The sequence below is a fragment of the Petaurus breviceps genome, unplaced genomic scaffold (genome assembly GCF_028583685.1).
Source record: "Petaurus breviceps papuanus isolate PSGF00001 unplaced genomic scaffold, PetGlider_PUasm1.0 207, whole genome shotgun sequence".
In the NCBI taxonomy this organism is placed as follows: Eukaryota; Metazoa; Chordata; class Mammalia; order Diprotodontia; family Petauridae; genus Petaurus; species Petaurus breviceps.
In genome coordinates this window covers 27,013,126-27,029,082 of record NW_027185850.1, presented here as the reverse complement: position 1 = coordinate 27,029,082, position 15,957 = coordinate 27,013,126, and the positions used below count along the sequence as shown (strand labels likewise).

At 45.7% G+C, this 15,957-nt stretch overlaps 1 protein-coding gene across 2 annotated transcripts in view; it reads right to left on the bottom strand.

Moving 5' to 3' along the window:
- LOC138164831 (spermatogenesis-associated protein 6-like) overlaps positions 1-15,957 on the bottom strand; it is a 117,861-nt gene that overhangs the window by 69,664 nt on the left and 32,240 nt on the right. For both annotated transcript variants that reach the window (XM_069092757.1, XM_069092756.1), the window contains exons 6-7: positions 3,114-3,197; positions 493-795 (exon numbers count right to left, since the gene is read on the bottom strand). In XM_069092757.1, the coding sequence (XP_068948858.1) occupies positions 493-795; positions 3,114-3,197 (387 nt within the window). The remainder of the gene's footprint in view (positions 1-492; positions 796-3,113; positions 3,198-15,957) is intronic.

Below are 15,957 nucleotides of genomic sequence, written 5' to 3'. Positions count from 1 at the left end.
ACGGAAATAGCAATGTTAGCATGACCTACTGCTGGGCTGCTGGGAGGCACCCTCTCCTTCTCCAGGTGCCTTCCTCAAGGTCCTCCTATACACCTAGATTCACTGTTTCCAAGGCCCATTATTCCTTCAGAGCCTGTCCGAGACAACTCACTTTTCATGATCCTTTCCTAAGGAGCCCTTAGTACCCCTTCCCTGTCCTTCTCAGCCCCTATGAACACTAATGTCATTACTCCAAAGATGGGTTAGGTGGCTTTCTGTGCCAAGAGAAAAGGAGTGGACAGAAAGGATCTAAGTATGGCATCACTAGCTCTGCCATTTACCAAGGGCAGAAGATGAGCTTGCTCTAATGACCTTACACTAAAGATGGCTGGGTATAGGGCACATGGGATTGGAGCAGAAGATATATTCTTGTTAACTAGGGGGTCAAAGCAGCTTAGGAACAGCATTTCAGAGAAGGACACAGGTGGGGAACGTTTTGCAGAGGACACATACATGTCTGATGACAAATGGAGGTTTGTCAGTGTCCTTTTTGAACTCATAGGGTCCCAGGTTGAGATGGGCTAACCGCCGCCTAGTGTCTTCTGACAGCTCACACATCCGTCTCTTGGTGTACGGGGATGGGGAGTGGGACTTGGACGAGATGGTGGGTTGCTCATAGTTTCTTGGGTTGGTACAATACTTGTGTCTCTCAGGGGACCTGGACTTCTTCTTGGACAATCTTGTTGGCCCTCTGATTTGCATCCGACCATAGCTCCTTTCAAGAGGGGTGGCATGGTATGATGTTTTATCTTGAACCTGAAAAACAAAATGGAGGTCAACTTGTGATGGTGATGGAGAATGGCAAAGAAAGCCCAAGGTGCAAGAAGTGGGAGAGGGCATCCCTTCCCTCTTTGTAGTTTTGCCTTGTTATTCAACTACTGGGGAACTGAGGCAGAACACAGCCATTGCTGGACTTGACAAGGAACCTGAGAGATACTCAAACGGCCAAGTTCACATGCCTGCAGCCAGCCTGGTCAGGGGGACCTCCCTAAGACGCAGGGTCTCATGATCTCAAGATCCAGACTCAAGTCTTTCTTTCTGGTCATACCACTAACAAAGCCCTGGTAAGCCTAGAGCCATGGGGGACATCAGGGCTCGTTCAAGGTTCTTTGTTTGTGGCTTCCTGGAAATCTTATTTTTCTCCACCTCGCTCCCATTAGATAAGGGGTTCTTAACCTGGGACTGTAGGTAGATTTCGGGGAGTCTGTGAATTTGGGTGGGAAATAAAACCCATGTTTATTTTATTTTCACTAGCCTCTTTCTAAAATTTAGCATTTTCTTCAATTATCTTTAAAAACATGCACTCTGAGAAGGGATCCAGAGGTTTCCCCAGACTACCAAAGGATCCCTGGCACCAAAAAAGTTAAGAGCCCCAGCTCTAGACTGTGAGATCCCTGAGGGCAGGGACTGTTGTTTTTTTTCCATCTCTGAGCTACCAGCACGGAGTATAGGTCCCTGCATAGAGGAGCTGGACCAAATTCGGTCACTTCTCCCTTTAGGAATCCATTCTCATGGACCACAGGATGGAGAAGGATCCTCAGAGGAAAGAAAAGCAAGGCATTTATGAGAGTCCATGTCAAGGCTTCACTTCATCTGAGTCAGCTGAACCTGGATCCTAGTCTGACATTGTCGCCCTTCAAGGTTTACAAAGCACTTTCCTCTGTCGTCCCATAAGGTGCCAGGGCCCTTCAAACCCCAAAGCCCAGAGGTCGGCCTGAAGGAGCGTCTAATAAGCCTTGTTTGGGCTGCACTGAAGATCTGAGCAATTCCAGAGCCTCTCACTGCTCCTCAAACCAGACATTCCACCTGGGACTCTGTGCCCTGGTTCTAGCTGGCCCCCATGGCCTAGATGCTCCTTCCTCTCCTCTGCCCCTCAGGATCCTCTGTCCTTCCAGACTTGGTTCAGCTGCCAAAGCCTTTGGCAATCCTTTTCTGTTCCCCTTCACTGTAAGAGCTCCTCTGGAATCAGGAAGACCTGAGTTCAAATCCAGTCTCAGATAATTCCTAGACCCTCTCTGTGCCTCAGTTAAACTGGGATGACAATAGTAACACCCACCTCCATAAAACAAGATGATACTTGGAAAGCTCCTGATGCCAATGCTACTTGGTGTCACAGACACTAAGCTGTCAAAGCGACCTTCCTAAAGCACAGGTCTGACCATGTACTTCCTCTAGTGGCACCCTACCCTCTCCAGCATGGCATACAGAATGCTATCTGCCTTCCTCAGCCTGGCCTCCTCCTACCTTGGCAACCTTCTGGCACCTCACTCTCTACCATACACTCTTCAGTCCAGTGATGCCAGCCTCCTAGCTGTTCCTCAAACAGTTTGAGACCCTTATCTCCAGCCTCTGTGCCTTTTCTCTGGCTGTGCCCCCTGCCAGGAATGCTCCCTCTCTCATCTCTGCATCCTGGCTTCCTTCAAGCTTCAGCTAAAATCTCATCTTCTATGAGAAGCCTTTGGACCAAATCATCCCCAAGGCCGCTTTCAGCTTTTCTGTTGTTCCCTACCTTACTGAGATATTGTGAAGAAAGCCCTTTCCAAACCTTGAAGTTCTAGGCATGGGCTCCCTTAACTTAGTCTTTCTTTGGGGCAGCCTGCTAGCTACACAAGGTAGGATGACAATGGAGAAGATCTTCCACTTTTTCCTTCTCCTCCTCCTCCTCTCGGCAACTACCAGCCAATTCCTAAGAAAGGAGTCCTCCCCATCACCTCCCACTGAGTAGCAAGCTTTTATTCCAATCACATTTGATTAAATTGAATCAAATTGTCAGATACCCACAACAACTGCTTTTACCCAAAAAAATACCAGAAGTGGGAAGCGGGTAGGGGGCAAACCAGAAAGGGGCATGAGATATGTCAAAGGAAGGGAAGCAGATGGGTGGCTAGGTGGCACAGTGAATAGAGCACCGGCCCTGGAGTCAGGAGGACCTGGGTTCAGATCCCTCAGACACTTAACACAAAAACTAGCCATGTGACCTTGGGCAAGTCACTTAACCCCAATTGCCCTCCAAAAAGCAAAAAAAAAAAAAAAAAAGGAAGGGAAGCAGATGCACAGAGGCATGGAATCATTACCTGGAGGCCCCGACACTTCCTTGAGCTGATCAGGCATTCTGTGATCACAGAGGTGGTAGAAAATTCCAGCTTTGGAGAAAGTCCCTGAGGAGAGGAGAAAAGAAAAAGTCATTTCTCCACATCAGGATCTTTACAAGATAAAGATATCAAAGCTACAAAATGCTGCCTAAATGCAAACTCCTTCCCTTTGTTCGTCTCAGCCTTTATTTGAGATCATTGGAAAAGGCAGGACTTTTCTATGTCAAAATGTCAGCAAGACACCACTGGCCCAGCTGAGTACTTGATTACAGATGATTCTAGGGCTTTGGAAAAACAATGAAAGCTCTGATTTTCTCAGTTCAATACATCCTGCTGTCATTCATTTTTAGAGAGTTTCCTTACAGCCAAATATGTGAGGAGGGTATCTGGGGAATTTCTGGCACGGAGGTTCAGACAGCTGGAGGACTCATCTCCAGTGGCCATGATGGCCACTGTCTGGTGCCATTGCCCCCAGGCTGGCTGAGGTAGCTCCTGAGCCAGCAAAGGGGATGCTGGCCACCAAGGATACCCTCCAACCCATCCTGGAAGGCCCAGCTCCTTGGCCACTTCCTCCAGGCAGCCAGCTCTGATGCCTCACACATACTTCCCATGTACAAACTGTTTATATCCCTCTCACTTTTTATCTAATATTCTAAATTACATGACATATTTGTGTCTTTGTCCCCTAAGTGTAGTCTTCACAAGAGCAAAGACCATGCCTTGTCAATATACAGCATCTCCCACAAACACAATAATCCAAACATTTGGTGAACGGATGGCTACAAGACCAAAGCCAGAAGCAGCTTCCTCTAACCTCGGTGACGATCACTTTGGCTATAGCCACTGCCCAGGTCCCTCTTGGGTTTAGCTCCAATGCATCTTTCAAGCCTCCTCACACATGCAGCCCCCTTTAGGGACGCTCTGTCCTCCCCAAGTCAAAACCTCCTCCCCCAGTCTCCCAGAATGCCTCCCAAAGCCTCACGCTCAGTGTGGCCTCTCACCTCCACTGCTCCTAGCACTCTGCCTGACCCCTCTCTTGGGCTCATAGGAAGCCAATGGTCAGTGGGCTTACTGCTATTTCATCCCTGTACAGGAAAGGAAACATGCAGCCTCAATAAACTCAGCCACCACAAGCCCCATCTTTCTCTCAGAGGGTGGAACAGGAAGTCTCCACAATAGCACACCTACATGTTAGACTCAGAGTCCAGTCAGAACCTGGGTTTGACTCTCACCTCTAACACTTTGGTGACAATGGCATTTAACTTTCTCTGAGTCTCCATTTCTAAGTCTGAAAAGTGGGGGCACTAATTCCATCACTAACTAATTCTTGGGGTTAATGCTGGTCAAAAGACACAATATAGAGAAATACCAGCTATCATTAGAAAAATAAGACACTTCCTATCCTGCCAGGACGTCAGATTTCACCAGGGTTCTTCCCTGCACACCTCTGTCAGCAGCTGCATAAGGGTTCAGTACTCTCCTTCCCAGCAACAATCACCAGACTGCAGGACGTTATTATCAGAAGGGGCCACGACGCATCTAGTTCTGTGGAAGGCTTCTACTCTCCCGCGTTTACCCCCATCGTGTTATCTCCATTCCTCAGCTCAAGGGACCACAATGGTCATCTGGTGCAGCACAGCAGAATCACCACTGCACGTTTATTCCCAGCAAGTGTTTGTCTTGCTTCTACTGGAAGACTTCCCCACTTCCCAGCATGGCCCACAGCACTCCGGGAAATCTCTAAGTGTTTTCTCATAACAAGCATACATCTGCCACTTTGTAACTTTGACTCCATTCACTGCTCATGGTTCACTTTTGTGGGGCTCAGCAGAACATGCCTAAGGCCTTCTCTGTGTGATGGATCTTCAAGTATTTAAAGACAACTACCGTGTTGTCTCTACATCTTCTCCAACCCAAACATGCCTGGTTCTTTCAACTGATCTTCAGGCATCATGAGCTTGAGGCCCTTTACCCATCTTTAGACACTCTCCGACTTATTGATGGCCTTCTGGAATCGTGGTGCCCAAAACAAAGTGGAACACGTCCGTAGCACATGCACTGGAGCCTATTCTCCCAAGCTTCCTAGGACCAGGTCAGGCCAGGTCCCAGAATATTGTCATCGTCATCATCATCATCATCATCATCATCATCATCATCATCATCATCATCATCATCATCATCATATCTTCTTCTTTCTCTTCCTCCTCCTCTTTCTCTTCCTTTTTCTTCTTCTTCTCCTCCTTCTTCTTCTCCTTCTCCTTCTTCTTCTCCTTCTTCTTCTCCTTCTCCTTCTTCTTCTCCTTCTTCTTCTTCTACCACCACCACCACCACCACCACCACCACCACCACTACTACTACCACTTTTGCTGCTGCTGCTCCTACTACTACTTTCCTTAGAATCTAGAGGTAATGGGGATGGGTGTTATGGGATGGTTTTCTAGAACTCTAACTCACAAGCTATATGACCATTAAGAGATATCTGCTTTTTTAAGCTAATATTTTCTAAGGTCCTATAGTATGAACAGCTGGTACAAAACATCCCCCCACGTCCTTCAACTCATCTCCCACTAACTCCTCCAGAATCCAGGGGAAAGTGGGCTTTCAGCTTAAAGCATAAGCAGCAAAGAGATCATCAGAATGTCCTGGCCACCCAAAGACCTTCCCTCCTTTTGTGGCACCCTCCCTCCTGACATTTCCCTTCGGCTCAGAGTAGCTTTCTGCTCTCCTCAAAATGCAGTTTGTTGTGGGCTGCCATCAGCTGTCCCAGGGACCCTGTGAGAAGACCTACAGGGAGTCAAAAATCTTCTAACCTTTCAGAGGTCCCAACATGATCCTTGGGTCAAAGAGTTGGGGAGGAGACAAAGGTTCTTCTCCCCATCCCCAAATCATTCCCTCTTGGGGACTTGGATAGTGCATCTCCCTGAGCTGGCCCATCCCTGGCATGTCCCACTCAAACTGCCTCACTGGGGCACCCAAAGACTCAGGGCAGGACTAAGTCTCTTCAGCACCCCATGTCTTCCCTTCATGCTCTCATGCCATTCAAAGTGATCAACAACTGTCTGCATCTAGTTTCATGCCTTTTATCAAGTGACTGATTCAACCATAGGCAGGCAGGCATTGCTTTCTATGTACCAGACACTGAGCCACTGTCCTAAGCCTGGGGATACAAATACAAGTGGCACTAAGTATTGGAACCCAGTGGGGTGTGGGGTTATGCAGGATCTCATTAGCTACATTCATGGAGGAAGGGCAATCGCCCCCTTCTAGCTGGAACTAAGCCCCTCCCTCCAAAGCCAGCCAGAACGTAGACCCTTTTTAGAAGGACTACTGTCCAGCTATGTATGCCTCCCCCATCTTCACACTTAGTCCTATGGAACTGCATCTTATCTGATTCAGCCCAACCTTGTCATGGGCCAACATCTTTTTGGATGTGATTCTGTTACTCAGTGTGTCACTTATGTGGGAGCCAATCGATCACTGCCAAATCTTACTATCCTGCTTCCTCACTGCTCCATTCTCTCCACTCACACAGCCAAGGCACAAGGCACAAGGTCAGGCCTTCATCATCAGCTGCTCAGATGATCTGAGCAGTCTCTGATTTGTCTCCCCACCCCAGGACATCCTCTGCAGTGCTGCCAAAATGATCTTCCTTAAGCAAGACCTGACCGTGTTACTCCCCTCCTCAGTCACCTCCAGTGGCTCTAACTTGTGTCCATTTGTCTTTAAAGCCCTGGACAACCTGGTTCAAATCTCTCTGGCCTCACTGGACATTACCCCTCCTCCGACACTCAGCAATTCCGCCACACCAGCCTGCTTGCTGCTCCACACATCTCCCACCTCCATGCCTTTGTACTTTATCTCTCCCCTGTGCAACCCTGTCACCTGTGCCTCCGAAAATTCCTCTCCAGACAGAGCTCAAGCACCATCCTTTACCTGATGTCCCTCCCTACTCCACTGCTAGTGCCCTTCCTCCCAAATGATCTTGGGTTTATTTGCACGTATATTCTTCATTTTTATTCTGGGCTTGTTTGTACTTGTGGTCTCCCTAATTAGAACGTAAACTCCTAGAGAGTAAGGATTGTTTCATTGTTTATATTTGTATTGCCTCCTCTTAGCACAGTGTCTGGCACATAGTAGGCACTTAAATGTATCTTATGGTGGTGGTCATTGATGAGTTACTTTAGTGAAAATTAGCCCACTACATAGAGCTGGCTCCAGCCTACCTGGGGTAGAGGAGTGAGTCCATCACACCAGGTCTCCTGCCTCTCTCCAGAAGAAGAGAAACACATTTCCTTCAAGCACCAGGTTCCTCCCTGTCAGGGAAAAGGCCAATCCATCAGGTTTCTAGCCTGGTCTCATGCCTTGGGAGGAGGGGAGTAACACTATTCCTTCAGCTTCAAGCACCTACCCCCTCACCTGACTCCACCCTAAGACCCAACACACGAGGACAATAAAAATCTACCTGAACTCATTCCTGATGATGATGATGACGATGAACAAAGTTCCTACTGGTCATACCTTCCCCATACCAAAGATTCTGATCCTCCAGCTGCCAATCAAACCTGTTCTTCATCTCCTACCGCTCAACCCTTATTCCCACTCCCCTCTACCCTTTACCCCTTCAAGGTCCAACTCACAAGTTAACCATCCCCTTCCACTGTGCTCTCTGGAATGCCTGCTCCGTGGGTAACAAGCTTTTCATCTTAGACCTTTTCACTTCTAAATCTACTGGTTCTCACTGAGACCTGGCTCTCTCCCAATGTCACAGATTCTTGGGTCTCCCTTTGCAGAACTTGTACTAATATACCCAAATCACTGTGGAGGTTGGGGTGGGGGGAGTGGGGTTGGAATGTTCCTTGCTCCTCACTGCCATTTCCAGGTTTTCCCTCTATCCCCATCACATAGGAACCTCTCCTCCTTTAAGGCTCACTCAAGGATACCTAATCTAAATTCCAGTAGCTGTTCTCTGCCAACTCCCAAGGCACTCTGCTTCTTTCTTTAATGAATTCAGTGCCTCGCTCACAGTCTTTCCTCCACAGCTCCTGCCATCATACTAGTGGACTTCAACATTCATATTGATAACTCCCTCAAACACCCTAACCTCCCATTTGATCAACATCCATTTTCAATGAATTTCCACTCCACCTCAGCCACACACAGAGATGGTCATGCACTTGATCTTGCTATTACCCACAAATGTACTAATTCCACATTCATGAACTATGAAATTCATTTATCTGATCAAAATCTATTGGCATTCCATCTCTCCCTCTTATCTTTGAACCCTAAACCATTTTCTTCTCCACCATGACCATCAATTCCTGAGTTCTCTCCCAGGTTATTATCCTTGGACTGGCTACACTCTCCTCTATGCCTCGTCTTTACCTCTTGGCCAACCAGGTGAATATATCATGTTCCTCATTTGAGTCCATTTCCCCCTATCATACTGCCCATCTTGCCCTGCCAACCCTCAGCCTTAGATCCCTTCCACCATTCACATCTTTGATCCAACACATGTGCTGCTGAATGAAGCTGGAGAGAATCACAAAGCCATGACAACTGGGTCCACTACAAAATTGTTATATCATCACAATTGGGCCCTCAGCTCCGCAAGGCAAATGTTTTATGCCCCCCCCAAGTGACTCAATCCCTCTCATCATTGAAGCTTACCCAAAATCTGTCATGTCTCCTCAAGCATCCCATGTCTGCCCCAATCTCATTCTCAGCTGAGAACCTTGCCTCCCATTTCACTGAAAAAATGGAGGCCATTTGCCATGAGCTACCTCTTCTCCCCTCATCTTGCATTTACTCAGCTACTTCTGCCACAATCTCTGTCTCACATGGAGTGGGCCTTCTCTTTGCCAAGGCAAACACTCTCTTAATGCTCTGCAGTCTAGGTTCTGAACCCATCATCACACCAATGAAACGGATCTCCCCAAAACTGCCAACAGCTCAACTGGCAAATCTCATGGCCTCTTCCCCATCCTCCTCCTCCCGGACCTTGGCAGGCTTTGACGCTCTCCTCCTTGGTACTTTCTTCTCTCTTGGTTTTTGTCATGTGGCTCTCTCTTATTCTCCTCCCACCTGAATGATTGCTCCTTCTCAGCCTCATGTGCTAGAACTTCAATCGGGTGAGTCCTGCTGTTGGCGTCCCGTGGGTTCTGTCCTTCTTTCCTTCTCCCTCTACACTATTTCGCTTCATGGATCTTTTCAGCTCCTATGGACTGAATGATCATCTCCATGCTGATGACTCTCGATTCTATTTGTCCAATCCTCACCTCTTTCCTGACCTTGAGTCTTGTATCTCCGACTGCCTACCGAACATCTCAAAGTAGATGGTCCATAGATATCTTAAACTCAGCACATCCAAGACTGAACTCACTCTCTTTCCCCCAAAGGTCTTCTTAACTTCTCAAGCTCATGACTAAATATTACTTGAATCTTCATTCTTTCTCACCCCACCCCCCAACATACCCAATCTGTTAGGGCCTACCAAGTTTCTCCTGGTAACACATTTTGAATACACTACCTTTTTCTCCTCTGACACTGTCACCACCATGTTGTGGCTCTCAAATCTGGTGCAAGCCAGGGCTTACTGGCTGGTCTCCCTGTCAGACATCCTCCAATCTATCCCCTACTCAACTGTCAAGTAATCCTACTAAAGAGAAGCTATGACACTATACTCAAATCAATTCCAGTGGTTCCTTGAAGCCTTCAGGATCATTTTGTCCTTTGAAGCCCTCCTCGTGACAATGGCCTCCTGGCTTTTTCACAAACAAGACACTCCATCTCAGGGGGCAGAGTGAAGATGGTGGAGTAGAAACAGGACTTCCATGCAGCTCTGGCTTCCACCTCCTCCAATTCATGTAAAAAATTACTCTAGACAAACTTTGGAGCTACAGATCTCACAAAAATGACAGAAAGAAGCTAACGTCCCACTGAGGACAGCCTGACAGGCTGGCAGGAAGCGGACAGAGCAGCACTCTGGGAGCCAAGCCCAGCCCCGTGCAAGACCAAGGTTTTAGCCCCAGGGTGGCCACAACCAGCTGCTGGCTGGAGGGACTTCAGAACACCAGCACCTGTGGTGGTTTCCAGAATTATTAACACATAGATGCTAAGGACAAAGTGAGAGGTCAGTGCAGTGTGGACTTTGGGATCCGGTAGTTCGGGAGTGCAGTACAGCCTTTACCCCCTAGAGGGAGAAGCCACTGAGGCACCACAGTCATGTAGCCACTGCCACCGCCACATGGCAGCTTCAGCTCCTGGCTTGCAGACTGTAGGGGGAACAAGCGACCAGTCTGAATGGTAATCACTTTTGCTTTAAGCTACTTGGATCTGGATTGCTTTCTAGGGTGCAGGTCCTGGGGTGCGTGACCAGCTTGCCACAGCATGTGGAGGCTTCAGAGAGCACACCCAATGAACAGTTCCAGCAGCTGAGAAAACCTCAGCGATTGGGACAAAGCTCCCCTGTCTGGTAGCAGAGTCCTACCATGGCAAAAAAGCTCAAAAGTCAAGTAATTGAGTGGCAGCATGAGCAAACAAGGGAAGCAAAGAAAGCTCAGCAATATGACATTAGACTCCTATTTTGGGGACAAAAAGGATCAAAGCATGGAACAGGTGGAAGACAATGAAGTCAGAACTCCTGCACCAAAAGCTTCCAAGAAAAATACAAGCTGGTTACAGGCCATAGAGGACCTTAAGGATTTTGAAAAACAAATAAGAGAAGTGGAGGAAAAATTGGGAAGAGAAATGAGAACAATGCAAGAAAATTATCAAATAAGAGTCAACAACCTGACTGAAGAAAATATCACCTTAAAAACCAGACTAACTCAAATGGCAAAAGAGGCTCAAAAAGGCAATGAGGAGAAGAATACCTTAAAAAGCTGAATTTGCCAGATGGAAAAAGAATCTCAAAAGCTCACTGAAGAGAATCATTCCTTTAGAATTAGATTGGAGCAAATGGGAGCTAGTGACTTTATGAGAAATCAAGATACTATTAAACAGATACAAACAATGAAAAAATAGAAGGCAATATAAAATATCTCATTGGAAAAACTACTGACCTGGAAAATAGATCAAGGAGAGATAATTTAAAAATTTTTGGACTACCTAAAAGCCATGATCAAAAAAAGAGCCTAGAAATCATCCTTCAAGAAATTCTCAGGGAAAATTGCCCTGATGTTTTAGAACCAGAGGGCAAAACAGAGGTTGAAAGAATCCACAATCACCTCCTGAAAAAGATCCCCAAAAGAAAACTCCTAGGAATATTATAGCCAGGTTCCAGAATTCCCAGATCAAGGAGAAAATATTACAAGCAGCCAGGAAGAAACAATTTGAATATTGTGGAAACACAATCAGAATAACACCGGATCTGGCAGCTTCTACAATGAGGGATTGAAGGGCTTGGAATATGATATTCCGGAGGTCAAAGGAGCTGGGATTAAAACCAAGAATCACCTACCCAGCAAAACTGAGTATCATGTTTCAGGGGGAAATATGGTTATTCAATGGAATAGAGGACTTTCAAGCATTCTTGATGAAAAAACCAGAGTTGAACAGAAAATTTGACATTCAGATACAAGAAGCAAGAGAAGCATGAGAAGGTAAACATGGAAAAGAAATCATAAGGAACTTATCAAAGTTGAACTATTTATATTCCTACATGGAAAAATGATAATTGTAACTTATGAAATTTTTCTCAGTATGAGAATATTTGAAGGGAATAGAAATGTGTGTGTGTGTATATATATGTCTATATAGGAGAATATATGGGCATATGAACACATATGTGAGTGTGTGTATATATGTGTACAGGTACACATAGACATTGAATAGGAAGGGATGGTACTTAAAAGATGAAATTAAGAGGTGAGAGAGGAATATAATGAGAGGAGATGGGGAGATACAGAATGCGGTAAACTATCTCATATAGAAGAGGCAAGGGAAAACAATTACAATGGAGGGGAAGAACAGGAAGGCAAAAGGGAATGTGTTAACCTTATTCTCATTGAATTTGGCTTAGGTAGGGAGTGACATACACAATAATTAGGGTATCTCACCCTACAGAAGAGTAGGGGTGAAGGGGATGAGAGGGGGGGTGATGGAAGGGAGGGCAGTCTTGGGGGGGAGGGAAGTTGGAAGCACCCACTTTTGAAAAAGGACAGGATTAAAGTAGAGAATAGAGCAAGTTGGGGGGGGATAGGATGGAGGGAAATATAATCAGTCTTTCACAATATATCCACTAAGGAAATGTTTGCATAGCTACACATGTACAACCTATATTGAATTGCTTATCTTCCCAGTAAGGGTGGGTGACAAAGGAGGAAGGGAATGAATCTGGAATTCAAAGCTTTAATATCAAATTTATATATATACATATATATATATATATATACTATTATTAATATTACTTTACATGTAACTGGGAAATAAGATATACAGGCACTGGGACATAGAGATCCACCATGCCCTACTGGAAAATCAGAGGGGATGGGGGATGATATGGGATAGAGCAGATTGGAGGAGGGGATTATCCAGTGGGATCGCTATTTTGGGGTGGTGGTTAGGAGAAAAGCAGGGAGAAAATTTTTAACTCAAAATCTTGTGGAAATGAATGATATAAACTAGAAGTTAATAAAGCATTTGATAAAGGGAAAAAAGACAGTCAGTCTCTTAGCTCTGAGCATTTCCTCCAACTGTCTCCCATGCTTGGAATGCTCCCCCTCATCCTCAGCCTGCTCCAACTACTGATCTCCCTGGGTTCCTTTAAGTTCCAATTAAAACCCCATCTTCTACAGAACCCTCCAAATAATAGTACTTTCTGTCTCTTTTGACAATTTTTTATTTATCTTGTAGATAGCTTGTTTCTATACATGTTTCTGCTTCTTGTCTCTCCCATTAGACTGTGAGTTCTTTAAGGGCAGGGGCTGTCTTTTGTCTCTTTTGTATCCCCAGCATTTAGCACAGTGCCTAGCACAAAGTCGGCATTTAATAAATGTTTAACGACTACTGACTATTGAATTCAATAACCTGTCCCCCTCACCTTCCCAACTTCTTACATCTTATATTCCCAGTGCACTCCCCATACACAGGGACTCGACAATCCCTTGGCACTGGCCTTCCTGCCGATCCTCAGACAAAACATTCCATATCCTGATTTCAGGCCTTTTTACTCCAGGCCATCCCTCATGCCTGGAATGTTTTGCCTCCTCATCTCCATCTCCTGGCTTCCCAGGCCTCCTTCAAATCTCAGTTAAAATCCCACCTTCTAGAGGAAGCTTTCCTGATCCCCATTAATTCCCGTGTCTTCCCTACTTTATCCTCTACCCAGCTGGTTTATGATAGTTGTTTGTGAACGTGAGAGACATGGATGTCCCTCTTATTAGCCTGAGCAGTTTGAGAGCAGTGTCTGTCTGGCTTTTCTTGAGATTAGCAGCAATTAGAACAGTACCTGGCCCATCTTGCTCAGTCCTGATCCTGTATGGGGTCCTCTTGACAAACATACTGGAATGGCTTGCCATTTCCTTCTCCAGTGGATTAAGTGACTTACCCAGGATCACACAGCTGCCTACAGAAGTAGTTTAATAAATGTTTACTGACTGATTCCTCCACTCAGTATTGATACAGTTCACTTCCTGCAGTAACATGTTGACATATAGATCATTGGACAAGGATCTCAAATTTAAAGTATAAACAGCTAAATTAGTGTTTAGCAATTGTGAAAAACTATCATTTTGGAGAACTTGGCCAGCACTATTACAAAAGTGAAAGTGGATCCCAGTCAATTTATTTTGTTCCATACTCTCGGAGCCATATTTTTTGTTCCACAGATTGCCAGGGCCAAAGACTTCACCAATTGTGGCCCTGCGACTGATGGTGATTCTCCCTCCACGCGCAAGTTGGTTCTCAGACAGCAGGGACAAATCATGAAATCTTTTCAGTTTGGACAAAACTTCCTGGAACAGGTTTTCAGAACCCAGGCTCATATCCCCATCACACAAGGCCATGAAAGAAGTATTTTATGGAGATGCAGAGATGGCAAACAATAGAAAGAGCCACCTTCTTTTTCTTGTCTCTTCTTCTTCTGGATTTATATGAAATTATCCATGGAGTCATCCTCTCAGATCTTATTGGAGACGAGAAGGTGATTCTGAGTCACCAAAGACAATGTCAGGAGAGAACCTATGAACACACAGGGTGGGTCAGTTACAACCACACCACAATGAGGCACTGGAGGGACAGGGTAATAGCTTGCCAATAAGCTGTTGAGGGCTTTACATCTCAGTGATTCTGAACCCCTAAAGGTCATCATCCAAACCCGATTCCTCACCCCCACCTTATTCCCATCCCCCTCAAACCTCCCACTCCAAAGTTCCAACTGAACACCACCCAGCCTTTCCAATGTGCCCTCTGGAATGCCTGTTTAATAGGCAACAAACTTCCATTCATCCTAAATCTCTTCCTTTCCCACTCCTTCCATCTACTAATTATTACTGAAACCTTGCTCCCTTCTGATGACAGTCTCCCGGGCTACCCTTTCTAGTACTGACACAATACTCTTCATTCCCTACATACACTTCTAGTTTCTCCCCCTACCTGTCATTCAGTTACCTCTCCTCTTTTGAGACTCATGCTATTCACATCTACCCAATCAAACTCCTGGTAGCTGTGGTCTACAGACCCCCAGGACACTCTTCTTCCTTCCTCAATGGTTTACTACATGGCTAACAATTTGTCTCTCCTCAACTCCTACCCTAATACTTGGGAACTTCACATATGCAGATTTTAATCCAACAGAAAAATAAAACAAACTAATTTCAAGCAGTCAGTCAAAAGGTCAGTCAATAAACACTTATTAGTGCTTATTTAAAGCCAGGTACTGTGCTAAGCACTGGCATACAAAGAAAGACAAGACAGACCCTACCATCAAGGAGTTCACAATCGAATGGAGAAGACAATAAGACAACCACTATGTACAAACAAGCCAATACAGGATAAATAGAAAATACTTAAGGGAGTGAAGGCTCCTTCCAAGCTGACATGGAGCCATTAACAACTATTCTTTGAGTACAGTCTGTTTAACAATCTCCAAATTCCCCTGACTGTAGTACCGACTGTCTAGCACCACATTTTTCCATCTTTTCCACAAGAACAGCATAAACAACTTGGTCAAATGACTCGCTAAAATTCCGTTAAAGAGTAATGCTATTGAAAGAAGAAATAAGATTCATCCAATATGATCTGTTCTCTTCCTGTGTGATGGAACTGAAACAGCATTTGCCCTTTCCAATTGTACAGCACTGCTCTGATTTTCCAGGACTTTTCAAATATCACTGAAAATGGCTCAGCTGTCCTATCTGCCAAATCCTCCAGTGCCAAGTGGTCTGAGTGCACTGAGGGCGGCTAAGGATTCTCCATCTCACTCGTAGCAGGTGTCGGCTCCTTACCAGCCATTCTCGTTCCCTTCTCAATCCAAGGAATGTGCCCTTGAGAGAGAAGCAAAAGGAGCTCTGAGCAGCTCTTTTCCTCCTCTGCAATCTTGGGTCACCCCCTCCTCTGCCCCCTTGATCAGAACCTAAAACTGCGCTGAGACTTTAGGCTGTCTTGCATGGCTTTGAAAGGCTTTTCTTTTCCATTTGCCCTGAGTGTTCTCTCATGGTGACAATTTCAGAATTTTAGCACTCCAGATCTGAGCTACTCATACAAGGATGGCATTGCATGGCTGTATTCCTCCCTTTGTAGCTGCCCTCCCTTCCCTCTTCTCTTCATATCTTTGCTAACTCTAAGTTAATTGCTGACTTCCATGTGTGGTCATATCAGCCTCTTT